The sequence below is a fragment of the Oncorhynchus gorbuscha genome, linkage group LG12 (genome assembly GCF_021184085.1).
Source record: "Oncorhynchus gorbuscha isolate QuinsamMale2020 ecotype Even-year linkage group LG12, OgorEven_v1.0, whole genome shotgun sequence".
Taxonomy (NCBI): domain Eukaryota; kingdom Metazoa; phylum Chordata; class Actinopteri; order Salmoniformes; family Salmonidae; genus Oncorhynchus; species Oncorhynchus gorbuscha.
Window position 1 is genome coordinate 62116906 of NC_060184.1, and position 18542 is coordinate 62135447.

Here is an 18542-nt window from a genome sequence, read left to right on the forward strand (position 1 = left end):
TCTCTCCCATCCCCCTCTCACCCTCTCTCCCGTCTCCCTCTCTCCTATCACCCTCTCTCCCCATCCCCCTCTTTCCCGTCCCCCTCTCTCCCGTCACCATCTCTCCCGTCCCCCTCTCTCCCGTCCCCTCTCTCCCGTCCCTCTCTCTCCCATCCCCTCTCTCCCGTCCCCCTCTCTCCCGTCCCCCTCTCTCCCGTCCCTCTCTCTCCCGTCACCCTTTCTCCCGTCACCCTCTCTCCCGTCCCTCTCTCTCCCGTCCCCCTCTCTCCCGTCCCTCTCTCTCCCGTCCCTCTCTCTCCCGTCACCCTCTCTCCCGTCACCCTCTCTCCCGTCACCCTGTCCTCTCCCCGTGCCCCTCTCTCCCGTCCCCCTCTCTCCCCATCCCCCTCTCTCCCGTCACCATCTCTCCCGTCCCCCTCTCTCCCGTCCCCCTCTCTCCCGTCCCCCTCTCCCGTCCCTCTCTCTCCCGTCACCCTCTCTCCCGTCACCCTCTCTCCCGTTCCCCTCTCCCCCGCGCCCCTCTCCCCCCCTCTCCCGTCACCCTCTCTCCCGTCACCCTCTCTCCCGTCACCCTCTGGCAGAGGGATGGAAGGGGGAAGAGAGTGGCACAGACACCCACACGCACGCACGCACGCACACTCACACACACACACACACACACACCACACACACACACACACTGACAGCCTGAATGAAACCCAGATGTTCCCTTCCACAGCTGACTGTACTGGGGGGCAGTGGGAACCAGTGTGATCCAGTCAGTGTGTTGTATATTAGGGTTTATAATTAGAGTAGGACATGCTGTCCTCTATCCTCCAGGACACTACTACCCCTGGGTCTCCTACTGGGAGGGGGGGGCCTGGTGTGGCTTTATCTGTTTCCTACCATCCCTCCATCTTTCAGAGGGAATGTTCACAACCACGGAACCTCTGGAGACGGAAAATTCCAGAGTCCAACCGCTCTGGAATGTTGAGATCAATTCTTTAATCTAGCATCCCAAATAAACACGATGAGAGCCACAGTGTCATTACCAACCAAACACGCAGGGTTGGAAACCAAAATGGGGAGTTTGAAAAAGCCTCCACAGATATAGTATTTCTATTTTGAAATGTCTCTGTGATCTAATTGCAGGATTATGTTGTGTGTATTATTATTATTTGCCAAATGGATGGATGGATGAAGGGATGGATGGATGGATGGATGAAGGGATGGATGGATGGGCCATGGATGGATGGATGGATGGATGAAGGGATGGATGGAAGGATTGGATGGATGGAGGGATGGATGGATGGATCGATGGATGGATGGAGGGATGGATGGATGGAGGGATGGATGGAGGAATGGATGGATGAATGGATGGATGGATGAAGGGATGGATGGAAGGATTGGATGGATGGATGGATGGATGGATGCATGGATGGATGGAGGGATGGAGGAATGGATGAATGGATGGATGGATGGATGGATGGATGGATGGATGGATGGATGGAGGGATGGATGGAGGGATGGATGGAGGAATGGATGGATGAAGGGATGGATGGAAGGAAGGATTGGATGGATGGATGGAGGGATGGATGGAGGGATGGATAGATGGATGGAGGGATGGATGAAGGGATGGATGGAGGGAGGGAGGGATGGATGGATGGATGGCGGGATGGATGGATGGAGGGATGGATGAAGGGATGGAGGGATGGATGGATGAAGGGATGGAGGGAAGGAAGGATTGGATGGAGGGATGGAGGGATGTATGGAGGGATGTATGGAGGGATGGATGGATGGAGGGATGTATGGAGGGATGGAGGGATGGATGGATGAAGGAATGGATGGATGGATGTATGGAGGGATGTATGGAGGGATGGATGGATGGAGGGATATATGGAGGGAGGGATGGAGGGATGTATGGAGGGATGGATGGAGGGATGTATGGAGGGATGGATGTATGTATGGATGGAGGGATGTATAGAGGGATGGATGTATGTATGGATGGAGGGATGGAGGGATGTATGGATGGATGGATGGATGGAAGGATGAGCAGATCACGTGTGTTTCTAAGTGCAGCCTTTAAACCTGGTGACTACTGCCCCTGGTATCAGAGTAGAAAGGATTTCAGCCCTCTCTCTGTCTCTCCCTCTATTCAATTCAATTCAAGAGGCTTTATTGGCATGGGAAACATATGATAACATTGCCAAAGCAAGTGAGGTAGATAATATATAAAAGTGAAATAAACAATACAAATTTACAGTAAACATTTAACATACAGAAGTTTCAAAAGATTAAAGATATTACAAATGTCATATTATGTATATATACAGTGTTGTAACAATGTACAAATAGTTCATGTACAAAAGGGAAAATAAATAAGCATAAATATGGGTTGTATTTACAGTGGTGTTTGTTCTTCACTGGTTGACCTTTTCTTGTGGCAACAGGTCACAAATCTTGCTGCGGTGATGGCACACTGTGGAATTTCACCCAGTAGATATGGGCGTTTATCAAAATCGGGTTTGTTTTCGAATTCTTTGTGGATCTGTGTAATCTGAGGGAAATATGTGTCTCTAATATGGTCATACATTGGGCAGGAGGTTAGGAAGTGGAGCTCAGTTTCCACCTCTTTTTGTGGGCAGTGGGCACATAGCCTGTCTTCTCTTGACCCTTTCAAGTGCCCGCGCCAATTCGTTGATATATATGTTGAAGAGGGTGGGGCTTAAGCTGCATCCCTGACTCACCCCACAGCCTTGTGGGAAGAAATGTGTGTTTTTAAAATGTTGAATCTATCTATCTATCTATCTATCTATCTATCTATCTATCTATCTATCTATCTTCTTCTGATATTAAACAGACAGTGTATTGCCAGTCTCTAGCGTCTCTTTAGCCTGGCCCTCTCAGACACAGAATGGCTCAGCTCTGACCAGCGGCTACTCTACTGTCATCTTGTGACTCACTCTCAACCTAACCGCTTCAGACTGCCTGTCTCTGACATACGCACACACACACGAATGGGACCAATATTTAGAGGGAGGTTTTTAAAGTGGCACACATCTCTGAACCCAGCAGAGCGATTGATTCATTCGCTGGGAATGTGACTTCTCTGATTCTGATGAGTATTCCTTTTCCTTCTTTTCCAGGCACTTGAGATGAGGAAACGAGTGGGTGAAGTGAAGAGAGAATGGAGAGAGAGAGAGAGAAGAGAGAGAGAGAGAGAGAGAGAGAGAGAGAGAGAGAGATCCCTCTTAATGTGGCTTTAATACTGGGAGGTGTGTATGTATGCCTGCAGTACATGCATGCAGATATGTAGGAATACACACACAGACACACTATGCATTCAGAGGATGTCTCTCACTCAGTCCCCTCGCCCTAATGCTGTAATGAGGCTTGACCCACAGGACCACACACACACAGGAACAAGAGAGTGGGAATCAAAGAGAGAGAGAGAGAAGGGAAGAGAGGGGGAGAGGAGGAAAGATAGAGGGAGAGAGAGAGAGAAAGGTGAAGACAGGAGAGGGAAATAGAGGGAGAGGGAGACAGGTGAAGAGAGGAGAGGAGAGGGATATAGAGGAGAGAATAGAGGGAAAGAGAGGGAGAGAGAGAAAGGTGGAGAGGAGAGGGAGAGAGGTGACGAGAGGAGAGGAGAGGGAGATAGAGGAGAGAAGAGAGGGAAAGAGAGGGAGAGAGAGAGAGGTGAAGGGAGAGAGGAAAAGTGAGAGGGGGAGATAGGAGGAGAGAGTGAGCGAGAGAGGGAAAGAGCAAGGGTAAGGGGAAAGCAGGAATGGGGGAGGAGAGAGAGAAAGGTGAAGAGAGGGACAGGGAGAGAGAGATTCCTCCATCTTCAGATCCAGTGTAGGAGAGTGTTCTATGAGGCTGACATTCAAAGAGAACAGATATGACTGCAGAATCACATCTTGGCTGACATTTCACTTCAGACCCAGCTCCCTCTTTCATCTCCCATCTTCTCACCTCTCTCTCTCACACGCTCCTCCTTTTTCTCCCTCATTCTCTCTTCTTTTGACTGTACTGTATGTCTCTTTCTGATCTCTATCTTTCTCATCTATTTCTCTTCTCTCTACCTCCTCTCTCTCTCTCTCTCTCTCTCTCTCTCTCTCTCTCTCTCTCTCTCTCTCTCTCTCTCTCTCTCTCTCTCTCTCTCTCTCTCTCTCTCTCTCTCTCTCTCTCGTGTACCCAGGGGTAATCTGTGGCACCATGTGCCTCCCTCTCAGAGACAGAGTCGACCTGTAAATGTCAGGTTCAGTATGTAGACGTATCAGTCTCTCTTCCTCCACACTGATAAACCAAGCTGGCCTTCACAACCAGACATACTCACAAAGGAACGCCTACACACAGATGCACCAATCCCACACAATTAAGAACACACACACACGCAGATGAACACAAAAAGCCATACAAAGATTCACACAATGACAATTACTGAAAATACCCCCCCCCCCCCAAAAACAAAAAAACAAACATTATAGAGGTGGCTAATATCCCCTCCTTCAGCCCAGCATTTAAATGACTCACAACTCAATCTCCTTCACCTCCTTCAGCACCTCCTCCTGTGCCTCCTATCTCCAGTCCCAGGGCTCAGCTCTGAGGTGTGATCCTTTAGAGACTAACATGACCACAGTCCTATCACACATACCACACATTCATACAGGCTTACAGCTGGCTACAGGCTGCTTCACGGTGCTGTAGGGATGGCCACTTATGGGGAAAGAATGGCGATAGCACCAGGTCAGGTTGGCTGATATGATTGGATCGAGAGGGATTATTTCAGATCACCGCATACCTAGGATGTCAAACCAAATCCAAGAACACTGGTTTTTAATCCGGTGGTGAGGTGGTTGCGCTAACGCTAGGTAGCATTGGCTCATGAAACACCCTCTAACTTCCTTCATACTGGACACAGAGACATACAATGGTACCCACGGGTTCATCTGACTCTGGGGATGTAGACTGACATTGCCAAAACCTTGAAGTATCCCTTTCAGAGGCTAATAACAAACTATACCTTATCTAGAGACAGCAGGATCAGAGATCTTCAGTAGACTGTACAAAACATTAAGAATACGCCCCCCCCCCTTCTTGATACACACGGAAACTGCTGAGCGTGAAAAACCCAGCAGTGTTGCAGTTATTGACACACTTAAACCGGTGCGCCTGGCACCTACTACCATACCCTGTTCAAAGGTACTTATTTTGTCTTGCCCCTTCATCCTCTGAATGTCACACATACACAATCCATGTTTCAATTGTATCAAGGAATATAAATCTTTCTTTAACCTGTCTCCTCCCCTTCATCTACACTGATTGAAGTGGATATAACAAGTGACATCAATAAGAGATCATAGCTTTCACCTGGATTCACGTGGTCAGTCCATGTCATGGAAAGAGCAGGTGTTCTTAATGTTTTGTACACTCAGTGTATAGCAGGTGTTCTTAATGTTTTGTACACTCAGTGTATAGCAGGTGTTCTTAATGTTTTGTACACTCAGTGTATAGCAGGTGTTCTTAATGTTTTGTACACTCAGTGTATAGCAGGTGTTCTTAATGTTTTGTACACTCAGTGTATAGCAGGTGTTCTTAATGTTTTGTACACCCAGTGTACATGTACTGGTGTGACAGATAAGTTGAATATGATAGATTACATATGCCCACGACCTTCACTTCCCAACTTGCCTGCAGTTTAGGAAATGCTCTTTAACAGCAGGTTGCCAACGGCAACACATCTCCACCCTCCTTCTCGAACCCCCACCCTCCCCCACCTCCCCAGAGACCTGAATGTGAAAATATGTTTTACACCAATTACAGGGGTGTAAAGGGGGTCAGTTGCACCTACCTGTTACACCCTAACTAACACATGGGAGGATGCCGGGCAGTGGGGTATTCTCAGATGTGCCAACACCACACACACACACACACACACACACACACACACACACACACACACACACACACACACACACACACACACACACACACACACACACACACACACACACACACACACACACACACACACACACACACACACACACACACACACACACACACACACACACACACTTAAACTAGACTCCAGAGGAATGCCGATGGAGAAAGACACTACAGCTAAGTACTTCTAACATAAGACCAGGATACCAAAAGGGATTCACGTAGAAGCAAATATTGCTCAACTTTATGCACGTAACACCAAGTAAGTATTCAAGCTTCTACCAATAGGCTAACCGTTTATCCAAACATAGATTTTCATCTTATATTTAGAAAGTAAATTGTTTTAATTATTCAATTAGATTGTACGCAGCATGACTAATACGCAATGAAACAAAGCGATCACTGTACTGTACAAACTCTAGGCCACAGAGACTAGTGAAAATGTTGTTCCCAGTTCAGTTCCAACTCACGATGAGTCCTATCTCGTGAGAACTGAGAGAGAGAGAGAGAGAGAGAGAGAGAGAGAGAGAGAGAGAGAGAGAGAGAGAGAGAGAGAGAGAGAGAGAGAGAGGAGAGAGAGAGAGAGAGAGAGAGAGAGAGAGAGAGAGAGAGAGAGAGAGAGAGAGAGAGAGAGAGAGAAGCAGGGGCTGGGAGGGAGGGAGCATCAAAGAGACTAAATATAGAGCAAGAGAACTCATCTCATCTGATCGTAAAAGCACAAGTGCAGGGAGGGATCTGGGAGTCGTCAACATGAGACACTGAGGCCATGACTGACCACACAGCCACCCCAGTGATCACTGTGACAAGCCCCGGAGGAGAGGCCTTTGGTCCAGCCTCAGAACCGGGGGAGCTTCACACGCTCTACACTTCGCCCTGTGTTTACACTGAACTAGTGTGGAGGTCAAAGAGGTACACAGGTCACAGAGAAAGAGGGAGAGAAAGAGAGAGGGGGGGGGGGGGCTCTGAGATTTGAATTCAAAAGGATTTATTGACTTGGAAAGTGTAACCACATACTGTACATTGCCAAAGCAAACATATAGAAACACTACCGGCCAAAAGTTTGGACACACCGACTCATTCAAAGGTTTTCTACATTCTACATTGTAGAATAATAGTGAAGACATCAAAACTATGAAATAACACATGGAATCATGTAGTTATCAAAAAAGTGTTAAACAAATAAAAAATATATTATATATTTCAGATTCTTCAAAGTAGCCACCCTTACAGTTTTGAACACACTTGGAATTCTCTCAACCAGCTTCTTGAGGTAGTCGCCTGGAATGCATTTAAATTAACAGGTGTGCCTTGTTAAAAGTTAATTTGTTGAATTTCTTTCCTTCTTATTAATGCGTTTGAGCCAATCAGTTGTGTTGTGACAACATAGGGGTGGTATACAGAAAATACAGAATTTGGTAAAAGACCAAGTCAATATTATGGCAAGAACTGCTCAAATGAGCAAAGAGAAACGACAGTCCATCATTACTTTAAGACATGAAGGTCAGTCAATTTCAAGAATTCTGAAAGTTTCTTCAAGTGCAGTCGCAAAAATCATCAAGTGCCATGATGAAACTGACTCTCATGTAACCGCCACAGGAAAGGAAGACCCAGAGTTACCTCTGCTGCAGAGGATAAGTTCATTAGAGTTACCAGCCTCAGAAATGGCAGCCCAAAGAAATGCGTCAGAGTTCAAGTAACAGACACATCTCAACATCAACTGTTCAGAGGAGACTGGGTGGAATCAGAACTTCATGGTTGAATTGCTGAAAAGAAACCACTACTAAAGGACACCAATAAGAAGAACATACTTGCTTGGGTCAAGACACACGAGCAATGGACATTAGACCGGTGGAAATCTGTCCTTTGGTCTGATGATTCCAAATGTGAGATTTTTGATTCCAACCGCCGTGTCTTTGTGAGACACAGAATAGATGAACGGATGATCTCTGCATGTGTGGTTCTCACAGTGAAGCATGGAGGAGGAGGTGTGATGGTGCTTTGCTGGTGACACTGTCTGTGATTAATTTAGAATTCAAGGCACACTTAACCAGCATGGCTACCACAACATTCTGTAGTGACAAGCCATCCCATCTGGTTTGCACTTAATGGGACTATCACCAGGCTGTGTTAGGGCTATTTGTCCAAGAAGGTGAGTGATGGCGTGCTGCATCAGGTGACCTGACCTCCACAATCACCCAACCTCAACCCAATTGAGATGGTTTGGGATGAGTTTGACTGCAGAGTGAAGGAAAAGCCACCAACAAGTGCTCAGCATACTACTACTAATAATAATATAATAATAATAATACTAATAATACTAACAATAATAGTAATAATACTGTTGGAAAAGCATTCCAGGTGAAGGTGGTTGAGAGAATGCCAAGAGTGTGCAAAGCTGTATTCAAGGCAAAGGGTGGCTACTTACAAGAACCTCAAATCTAAAATATATTTTGATTTGTTTAACACTTTTTTGGTTATTACATGATTCCATATGTGTTATTTCATAGTTTTGATGTCTTCACTATTATTCTACAATGTAGAAAATAGTAAAAATAAAGAAAAACCCTTGAATGTGGTGTGTCCAAACTTTTGACTGGTCCTGTAGATAATAAGAAAAGCAATACTCAATGAATATTTCTCTCTCCAACCCCCCTCTTCCATAGCAGGTAAGGAAATATTCAAGGTATGAAGGGAGCAATGAAAGAGAAGAACAAGGCCAGTCACTTGTGTCAACCTATAATTATGCACTGACATAGAGCAGTTCCCTTCCCCCTGGTGTGCCTGCCTGACAACCTGCCTATCCGTCTGCCTCTCTGTCAGCCTGCCTCTCTGCCAGCCTGCCTCTCTGTCAGACCCCCTCTCTGCCAGTCTGCCTCTCTGCCCGCCCGCCCCTCTGTCAGACCCCCTCACTGTCAGACCCCCTCTCTGTCAGACCGCCTCTCTGTCAGACCGCCTCTCTGTCTCTCTGCCAGCCTGCCTCTCTGTCAGACCCCCTCTCTGCCAGTCTGCCTCTCTGCCCGCCCACCCCTCTGTCAGACCCCCTCACTGTCAGACCGCCTCTCTGTCAGACCCCCTCTCTGTCAGACCGCCTCTCTGTCAGACCGCCTCTCTGCCTCTCTGGCAGCCTGCCTCTCTGTCAGACCCCCTCTCTGCCAGTCTGCCTCTCTGCCCGCCCGCCCCTCTGTCAGACCCCCTCTCTGTCAGACCGCCTCTCTGTCAGACCGCCTCTCTGTCAGAATGCCTCTCTGTCAGACCCCTCTCTGTCAGACTGCCTCTCTGTCAGACCCCCTCTCTGTCAGACCGCCTCTCTGTCAGACCCCCTCTCTGTCAGACCCCCTCTCTGTCAGACCCCCTCTCTGTCAGACCGCCTCTCTGTCAGAATGCCTCTCTGTCAGACCCCCTCTCTGTCAGACCCCCTCTCTGTCAGACCCCCTCTCTGCCCACCTGGCTCTCTGTCAGAACGCCTCTCTGTCAGACTGCGTCTCTGTCAGACCCCCTCTCTGTCAGACCCCTTCTCTGTCAGACCCCTCTCTGTCAGACCGCCTCTCTGTCAGACCCCCTCTCCGTCAGCCCTCCTCTCTGTCAGACCCCCTCTCTGTCAGCCCTCCTCTCTGTCAGACCCCCTCTCTGTCAGACCCACTCTCTGTCAGACCCCCTCTCTGTCAGCCCTCCTCTCTGTCAGACCGCCTCTCTGTCAGACCCCCTCTCTGTCAGACCCCCTCTCCGTCAGCCCTCCTCTCTGTCAGACCCCCTCTCTGTCAGCCCTCCTCTCTGTCAGACCGCCTCTCTGTCAGCCCTCCTCTCTGTCAGACCGCCTCTCTGCCTTCCTCTCTGCCTGCCTCTCTGCCTGCCTTTATGTCAGCCTACCTGCCTGCCTCTCTGCCAGCCTGCCTGCCACTGTCAGCCTGCCTCTCAGCCTGCCTCTCTGTCAGCCTGCCTCTCAACCTGCCTGCCTCTCTATCAGCTTGCCTCTCTATCAGCTTGCCTCTCTACCTGCCTGCCTCTCTGCCAACCAACTTGGCAGCTTGTCATGTGAGAGTGACAGTATGAACGCTGGCCCTGTGATCATATACTGTGCTTCCTATATGACCACCTATCACAAGCCACAACCTAACCACCTGTCAAACACAGTTACCCCAATCTTCTACTGTTCCTGCATGGCAGGGGTGGAAAGAGGGAAAATAATGACAGAGGGGAGGAGGAGTGGGGTTGGAGACAGCAGCAAGATTTGTGACCTGTTGCCACAAGAAAAGGGCAACCAGTGAAGAACACACACCATTGTAAATACAACCTGTATATATGTTTATTTATTTTCCCTTTTGCACATCGTTACAACACTGTATATAGACATAATGACATTTGAAATGTCTTTATTATTTTGGAACTTTTGTGAGTGTAATATTGCTGTCAATGTTCTATTGGTTATTTCACTTTTGTTTATGATCTATTTCACTTGCTTTGGCAATGTAAACATATGCTCCCATGCCAATAAATCTCCTTCAATTGAAATGGATAGAACCAGATCCTTCCTGGTTTGGAACGAAACAGAGAGGAGGATGGGGGGGGGGGGGGGGGGGGGTGATGTCTATTTAAGGAGAAAGAATTCCAGCTACTCCAGCCAATGAGAGAACAAACAACATTTTTTTCTTCCCTTCATTCCCAAAGCCGACAAAGGGAAATAATACGAGCTTTCTACATAGTTGGGCCGCTGCCAGCTCTGCAAGGGAGGTAGTCTATTACGCATTGTCTGTGAAATTAAACCTCCTAATGCAGCATAGACTGTCTTCACTAGATTTATACGCTCCCACAGCATGTACACAATCCTGTAAATTCTACACTAAATACGCCAGAGGGGCGTGGCCACAGTACAGTACGACAGGGGTAATAATGTCACGGATGTTGAAATAATACATTGACGATGACTTCGCTCAGCTAACTGCATTCTAATGGGGGACGATTAACCTACTGACATAGAGGGGAACATAAACCAATACAAATATGGCTAATTAACTACATGATTACTACAGGCAGATGGCTACAGTACTACTGAGTACAGATGTGGAGAAAATACATATTATGACCTGCTCTTTATAGATCTGGAGGCAGAGTGAGAGAAAAGGACATTGCCGGAGAGGGGGAGTTACTGTGTCATATAAACATTATGGATTTTAATCATCAGATTCAAATTGAGTGAACGTTTGATCTTATAGCAGTGATGACCATTACATTGTCACTGGAAAAACACATGAAATCAGCACACTCTGACAGTGATGAAAGACAATATTATCAGTAAGGTTTATCTTTTAATCAATCACAATTGCAGCAGATCATTGAGAGATGTTGATTCGCGGACGTGTTCCACTTCCTGTAGTTAGATGCATGACATCATGTGAGAAGGTTCACCAAACAACAGCTCTGGTAGTATTACATCTGTTTTACGGCATGTCCGGTGCTCCAAGCAGTGACCTAATGTAGTGCCTTGGGTCCTATAGGCTTATATACCACCATTAGCTAGTTAATTGCCTCCCAGCGCCCTAACACTCTATCACTGTAACACTTCTAACACCTCTCCCCAACACACCAGAGAACCTGTAACACCTCTACCCAACACACCAGAGAACCTGTAACACCTCTACCCAACACACCAGAGAACCTGTAACACCTCTACCCAACACACCAGAGAACCTGTAACACCTCTACCCAACACACCAGAGAACCTGTAACACCTCTAGCCAACACACCAGAGAACCTGTAACACTTCTACCCAACACACCAGAGAACCTGTAACACTTCTACCCAACACACCAGAGAACCTGTAACACTTCTACCCAACACACCAGAGAACCTGTAACACTTCGACCCAACACACCAGAGAACCGTCCATACATCACTTAAATCAGTCATCTCACTCAACTGCACCACAGAACCATATCACTTCCATTTTTACTTTAACATTTTTTGTAATTTAGCAGACACTCTTATCCAGAGCGACTTACAGGAGCAATTAGGGTTAAGTGCCTTGCTCAAGGGCACATTGACAGATTCTTCACCTAGTCAGCTTGGGGATTGGAACCAGCAAACTTCCGGTTACTGGCTCAACACTCTTAACCGCTAGGCTACCTGCTGCCCTGCTTACACTGTACATAACACAGAATGGTGAGACAACACACCACATCAAGTGTCACAGATGACTGTCTTGTATTCCGCATTAAAAGTACAATCAATTGAGACCGGAAATATCTTATCACATATTCATACCTCTCCAGTGACAACCTTCACCCACTGGTCAATATGAGTGGAGAAACAGGACATCACATAGGGTGTGACTACATAACAAGGCCTACAAAAAAGAAGAACAAGACATTTATTTCTAGAAATTCGTCACAGCAAATATGCATGTAGCTGTATTGTACCAAGGGGAAATTGTCTCTGGTTAGAAGTGATTTGAGTTGAGATGACAGTAGTGTGATGAAGCGAAGGCCTTTCTTCCCTCTCTGCCCAGTACACACTGAGAGGAGCAGCCAAGCTGCAGTACACAGGGGCTGTGTGTACTGGTGTAAAAGACAACCTATTTTTCAGAGTCCACATCCCTCCTGTTTGCATGGATGCTTTCAGACATCTCTCCTTTGTTTCCTCCTCTTCCTCCTCATCCTCCTCCTCCTCTCTATCTGTACTAGCTGACAGAGAGTGTGCTTGGTGGAAGGGTTAGCGTGAGGTCCCTGGACCCTCACCAACTGGTCTCGCTTCACCTCAGAGTGGCCATCACACATGCATGCCCAGTGCACACACTGGCATTTTACGGAATATGATTATTTTTACTGTTGGGATCAAGAAGAAGCTAATATTTCAGTATCAGCTGACAGAAAATTTGAGAGTGGACAATGGCACGGCCATGACGTGGGTAATCCTATACTCAGAGCGTGACAAAGCTGTGATGTCTGGTGTGTGTAAGTGCCTGCCTGCCTACCTGCCTGAGGAACCACATCAAAGTCTGATTCAGTAGCTAGCAGCAACAGCTACAGCATGGACTGACTGTCATGTTATCATGGCATCTGAATGGGGGTGAATCACCAACCCTGAGAAGAGTAGGAGATAACGTCACCCCATCTAAGAGCAGCGAGGGAGGGAGGGGGAGAACATTGCCTGTCACTAGGGCTCTGTGTTTCGGGAGGGGCACTAGATCCCCCGTTCTCCTCTGTCCCTATGTCAACTCTGGAGGACTCACAGTCACCTCGCCTCCCAAAACAACTAGCCGGAATACGATTACACTTCTCTTTGAATCAATGTCTGGCTGTTTCCTACTTCTTCCTCCTCCTCCTCTTCCTCCTCTTCCGTCTCCTTCTCTTTCTCACAAACACCCAATACCCTCCTTCTCAAGGGCAAACCTGATGCACATCAATCGTCTTTCTATCTGTTTGTTTCTGGTTTCCTGGCCAGGTTACTACCTACATCTGTGACCTTTCATCCTCACCCTCTCAGAGGTCAATGAAGCTCAAATCAATGCTGCTATGAAATTCCATTACCAGCCGCTTGGCTATCTTCCACAAACACAGCTCTGTCTTAAGAAGGGTTAAGAAGGGTCTTCAGCAGGCTGCTAGCCAGGCAGGGCAGAGGAAAGACAGGCTCATACAACATAACAAGCCCATAAAAGCTTCCCGAGGTCCAGTTTACAGCTGGTGTGGTACAGGGCTGTGCTTTTCAGGAGAGGGGAGAGGGGAAAGCTTTTCAGGAGAGGGGAAAACTGTCTGTGTGACTGCACAATAGTCTGGGGAGAGTCTGTTATGGTGAGAGCGGCCAGGGTTTCTGAATGGACGAGGTGTTTGAGTCTCAACTGTATTTCCCTCACTTTTCACTACCTCTCTTCCCTCCATCCCTCTCTCACCCTCTCTTATTGATCTTAATTTGACCTATATTGTCACAGCAAAATAATCCTGCAGCAACAGGATTTGAACATTTAGTCCACAATGTTGCTTGATCAGTGGTTAGGCTTTTAGCTGGCCAAAAGTAAGCTACATGAAAATTGCAATAATACAGTGGCTTGCAAAAGTATTCACCCCCCTTGGCATTTTTCCTATTTTGTTGCCTTACAACCTGGAATTAAAATGTTTTTTTTGTATCATTTGATTTACACAACATGCCTACCACTTGAAGATGCGGAATATTTTTTATTGTGAAACAAACAAGAAATAAGACAAAAAAAACAGAAAACTATTCACCCCCCAAAGTCAATACTGTGTAGAGCCACCTTTCACAGCAATTACAACTGCAAGTATCTTGGGGTATGTCTCTATAAGCTTGGCACATCTAGCCACTGGGATTTTTGCCGAATTCTTCAAGGCAAAACTGCTCCAACTCCTTCAAGTTGGATGGGTTCCAAATGTGTACAGCAATCTTTAAGTCATACCACAAATTCTCAATTGGATTGAGGTCTGGGCTTTGATTAGGCCATTCCAAGACATTTAAATGTTTCCCCTTGTACCACTCGAGTGTTGCTTTAGCAGTATGCTTAGGGTCATTGTCCTGCTGGAAGCTGAACCTCTGTCCCAGTCTCAAATCTCTTGAAGACTGAAACAGGTTTCCCTCAAGAGTTTCCCTGTATTTAGCGCCATCCATCATTCCTTCAATTCTGACCAGTTTCACAGTCCCTGCCAATGAAAAACATCCCCACAGCATGATGCTGCCACCACCATGCTTCACCATGGGGATGGTTGTCTCGGGGTTATGAGAAGTGTTGGGTTTGCGCTCAATTTTAGTCTCATCTGACCAGAGTACCTTCTTCCATATGTTTAGGGAGTCTCCCACATGCCTTTTGCCGAACACCAAACATGTTTGCTTATTTTTGTCTTTATGCAATGGCTTTTTCTGGCCACTCTTCTGTAAAGCCCAGCTCTGTGGAGTGTACGGCTGAAAGTGGTCCTATGGACAGATACTCAAATCTCCGCTGTGGAGCTTTGCAGCTCCTTCAGGGTTATCTTTGGTCTCTTTGTTGCCTCTCTGATTAATTCCTTCCTTGCCTGATCTGTGAGTTTTGGTGAGCGGTCCTCTTTTGGCAGGTTTGTTGTGGTGCCATATTCTTTCCATTTTTTAAATAATAGATTTAACGGTGCTCCGTGGGATGTTCAAAGTTTCAGATATTTTTTTATAACCCAACCCTAATCTGTTCTCCACAACTTTGTCCCTGACCTGTTTGGAGAGCTCCTTGGTCTTCGTAGTGCCGCTTGCTTGGTGGTGCCCCATGCTTAGTGGTGCCACAGACTCTGGGGCCTTTCAGAACAGATGTATATATACTGAGATCATGTGACAGATCATGTGACACTTAGATTGCACACAGGTGGACTTTAATTTAACTAATTATGTGACATCTGAAGGTAATTGGTTGCACCAGATCTTATTTAGGGGCTTCATAGCAAAGGGGTGAATACATATGCACAAACCACTTTTCAGTTTTGAATCTTTTAGATTTTTTTTCATTTCACTTCACCAATTTGGACTATTTTGTGTACATATATTACATGAAATACAAATACAAATAAATGTAAATTACAGGTTGTAATGCAACAAAATAGGAAAAACTTTTGCAAGGCACTGTAACCTTGTGTTAGTGTGGGTTTTAAGTGAATTCATGTACATCATGAAGCTCATCTGCATTCTCTGCGGAATGAAAAGAGTGATCAAATTAAGATCATCCTACATCTGTACCATCTTCTCTCACTCTATCCTCCTCTCTTGATGCTCTCTAGCTCTGTCTGTCTGTCTGTCTGTCTGTCTGTCTGTCTGTCTGTCTGTCTGTCTGTCTGTCTGTCTGTCTGTCTGTCTGTCTGTCTGTCTGTCTGTCTGTCTGTCTGTCTGTCTGTCTGTCTGTCTGTCTGTCTGTCTGTCTGTCTGTCTGTCTGTCTGTCTGTCTGTCTGTCTGTCTGTCTGTCTGTCTGTCGGTTCATCAGTGGCAGTGTGACAGCCTCAATGGAGACCAAGTGGCTCATTAGCTTTTAATGTTTACCATGTATCAGATTTCACAAGCAGTGAGAGGGAGAGAAATAGAGAGAGTGAGAGAGGAAGAGAGAGAGAGAGAGAGAGAGAGAGAGAGAGAGAGAGAGAGAGAGAGAGAGAGAGAGAGAGAGAGAGAGAGAGAGAGAGAGAGAGAGAGCAAGAGAGACAGAGAGAGAGTGCAATGTGTGGGTGTGTGAGAGACAACAGCAGTTTAGATTCTGACCAGGGCCATTCTGAAAACCACAGCTTTCTCCAATAACATTCCGTGTGTGTGTGTGTGTGTGTGTGTGTGTGTGTGTGTGTGTGTGTGTGTGTGTGTGTGTGTGTGTGTGTGTGTGTGTGTGTGTGTGTGTGTGTGTGTGTGTGTGTGTGTGTGTGTGTGTGTGTGTGTGTGTGTGTGTGTGTGTGTGTGTGCGTATGTGTGTGTGAAAGTGCACTTGGCAACAAACACCAAGGATTCTCTCCTACTGTATCCCCCCCATATAACATGTACAGCACAGTGAAGATATTAGCCATATATACATAACAAACATCCACCCCACACTCAGATCCCTGTTACCATGATGCTGCTGATTGGCACCTGTTTGATAAGAGACTATCCCTTGATGTGACAAACAGTAGCTAGCCTATTAGTGTCTCTTCCCTTCTACTGCCTTTAATAACAGCTGTGGCCTGTCATTTTAGCCTGTAGCTAATGGGGCTGCCGTCACATGCACACGCACACAGACACACGTACACACACACACACACAAACACAAACACGCACACACACACAAACACGCACACACACACAAACGCACACACACACACACACACACACACACACACACACACACACACACACACACACACACACACACACACACACACACACACACACACACACACACACACACACACACACACACACACACACACACACACACACACACACACACACACACTCACAAACACGCACACACACACAAACACACACACACAAACACGCACACACGCACACACGCATATGCACACGCACACACACACAGTGGCATTTTAGCCTGTAGCTAATAAAACTGCCGTCCCCTCTCTCCTGAATCATTACACTCCAAGCCTGGCTGCACCCGCTCAGATGACAACAACAGAAATAGCAAACAGGTACTGCACAGGCACTTATAGAGTGTGCAAATTCACACACTCACACATGCTAACACACACACACACACATATGTGCACATGCACACACACAGGCACATGCACGCTCAAAGATACACACACACAAACACACAGCCCTCTGCCATAATGACAAAATGACTTAATCCTCCGTCTGCTGTATAGGACCAATACACCATGATATCACACGTCGCTATTTCAGTTGAGGGCAACACCCTCAGTATCTTCCACCATTAACAAACAACCTCATTAGCTCCGTGTGAAAATATACATCTCTTACCTAGAGACCTTTGTGCTGGATAAACGCTAACCTGATACACCTTATTAACTGAGCAGAAACATCTAACACACCTCGTACTCTGTCATAAGTCTTCCTATAGAGAAAACATGCAGAAGATCGTAGCAGCAAAACGACACAGGCCTGTGTCTAATGTTAGACAACACCAACTCAATGCATCCTTTCTCTGAGCCAATAGGAGATGAAGTCATATCATATCACAGACTGAAGCATGTTTACTAATGCCAAGACAACAATTACACGGCCACTGCCTTTAAGCCATGATTGACAACTCATCAACAGGTCTGGTCAGAACAGACTGACAGACGCCAGCACCACAAAACCATGGCAACCATCACACTCAGAATGACTGACAGGTAACACCCCTCCCTTCTAAACCCGCCAGGCCAAAAACACACAAACCCTTTAACCCTACTTCCACTGAGGAGTGTGTGTGGTGTGTGTGTGTGTTGTGTGTGAGGTAGGTACCCTCTTACCAGTGGTGGAGTGCAGGCTCTCCAGGCTCCAATAGTGGGAGAGGACCCCCCTGAGAGTACCTCCTAGGCTCCCCATCCCTCCTCCTCCTCCTGCCCCCCATCTTTCCCCCAGACCCCCCCCTCCTACTCCTCCTCCACCACCCCCCCCTCCTCCTCCCCTGGTGGGGGTACCGCTGTCCGAGTCCGAACCAGGAGATCCAGGGGAGAGTCCAGAGCTGGTGCTGCCGCTGCTGCCACAGCTGCCCCCGGGCAGGGGCACGGGCCCCTCAGAGCCCTGCTGGGTCCGCATCAGGACAGGAGGGCCCCCGAACACAGACCTGGAGCTGGGCACTGGAGCCTGGTAGTAGTGGTGGTCAGGTAGGTCGTTTCTCCCAGAGACAGTTAGGTAACGCTGGGTATGTAGGTAGGCAGGGTGGTAGGTAGGTACCGGTGATGTAGCCTCTACCAGGCCTCTCTAGCCAGGTAGGTAGGCTGTATGTGTGTCAGTCGGCTCCACAGCCAGTCAGTGAGTGCTTCAGTCTCTGCTGTTGCTCCTCTCTCTGGCTCTGCTCTGCTCTCGCCGGCTGCTCCCTTCTCTTTCTCTCTCTCTCGCGCTCTCTCTCCGTCGCTAGCTCACTCTCTATCGCTCTCTCTCCCTTCTTCGTTCGCTCTCCCTCCCTCCCTCGCTGTTGCTAACTCACATAGCCCAGTGGTCGCACACA

At 47.3% G+C, this 18542-nt stretch overlaps 1 protein-coding gene across 3 annotated transcripts in view; it reads right to left on the reverse strand.

Moving 5' to 3' along the window:
* LOC123991207 (rho guanine nucleotide exchange factor 4-like) overlaps window positions 1–18542 on the reverse strand; it is a 97503-nt gene that overhangs the window by 60990 nt on the left and 17971 nt on the right. The window contains exon 1 of one of the 3 annotated variants that reach the window (XM_046292544.1): window positions 17842–18430. The exons of the other annotated variants lie outside the window; for them this stretch is intronic. Coding sequence (XP_046148500.1) covers window positions 17842–18130 — 289 coding nt within the window. The 5' untranslated portion in view covers window positions 18131–18430. Of the gene's footprint in view, window positions 1–17841; window positions 18431–18542 lie in introns of those variants that run through there. 3 annotated transcript variants of the gene reach the window in all.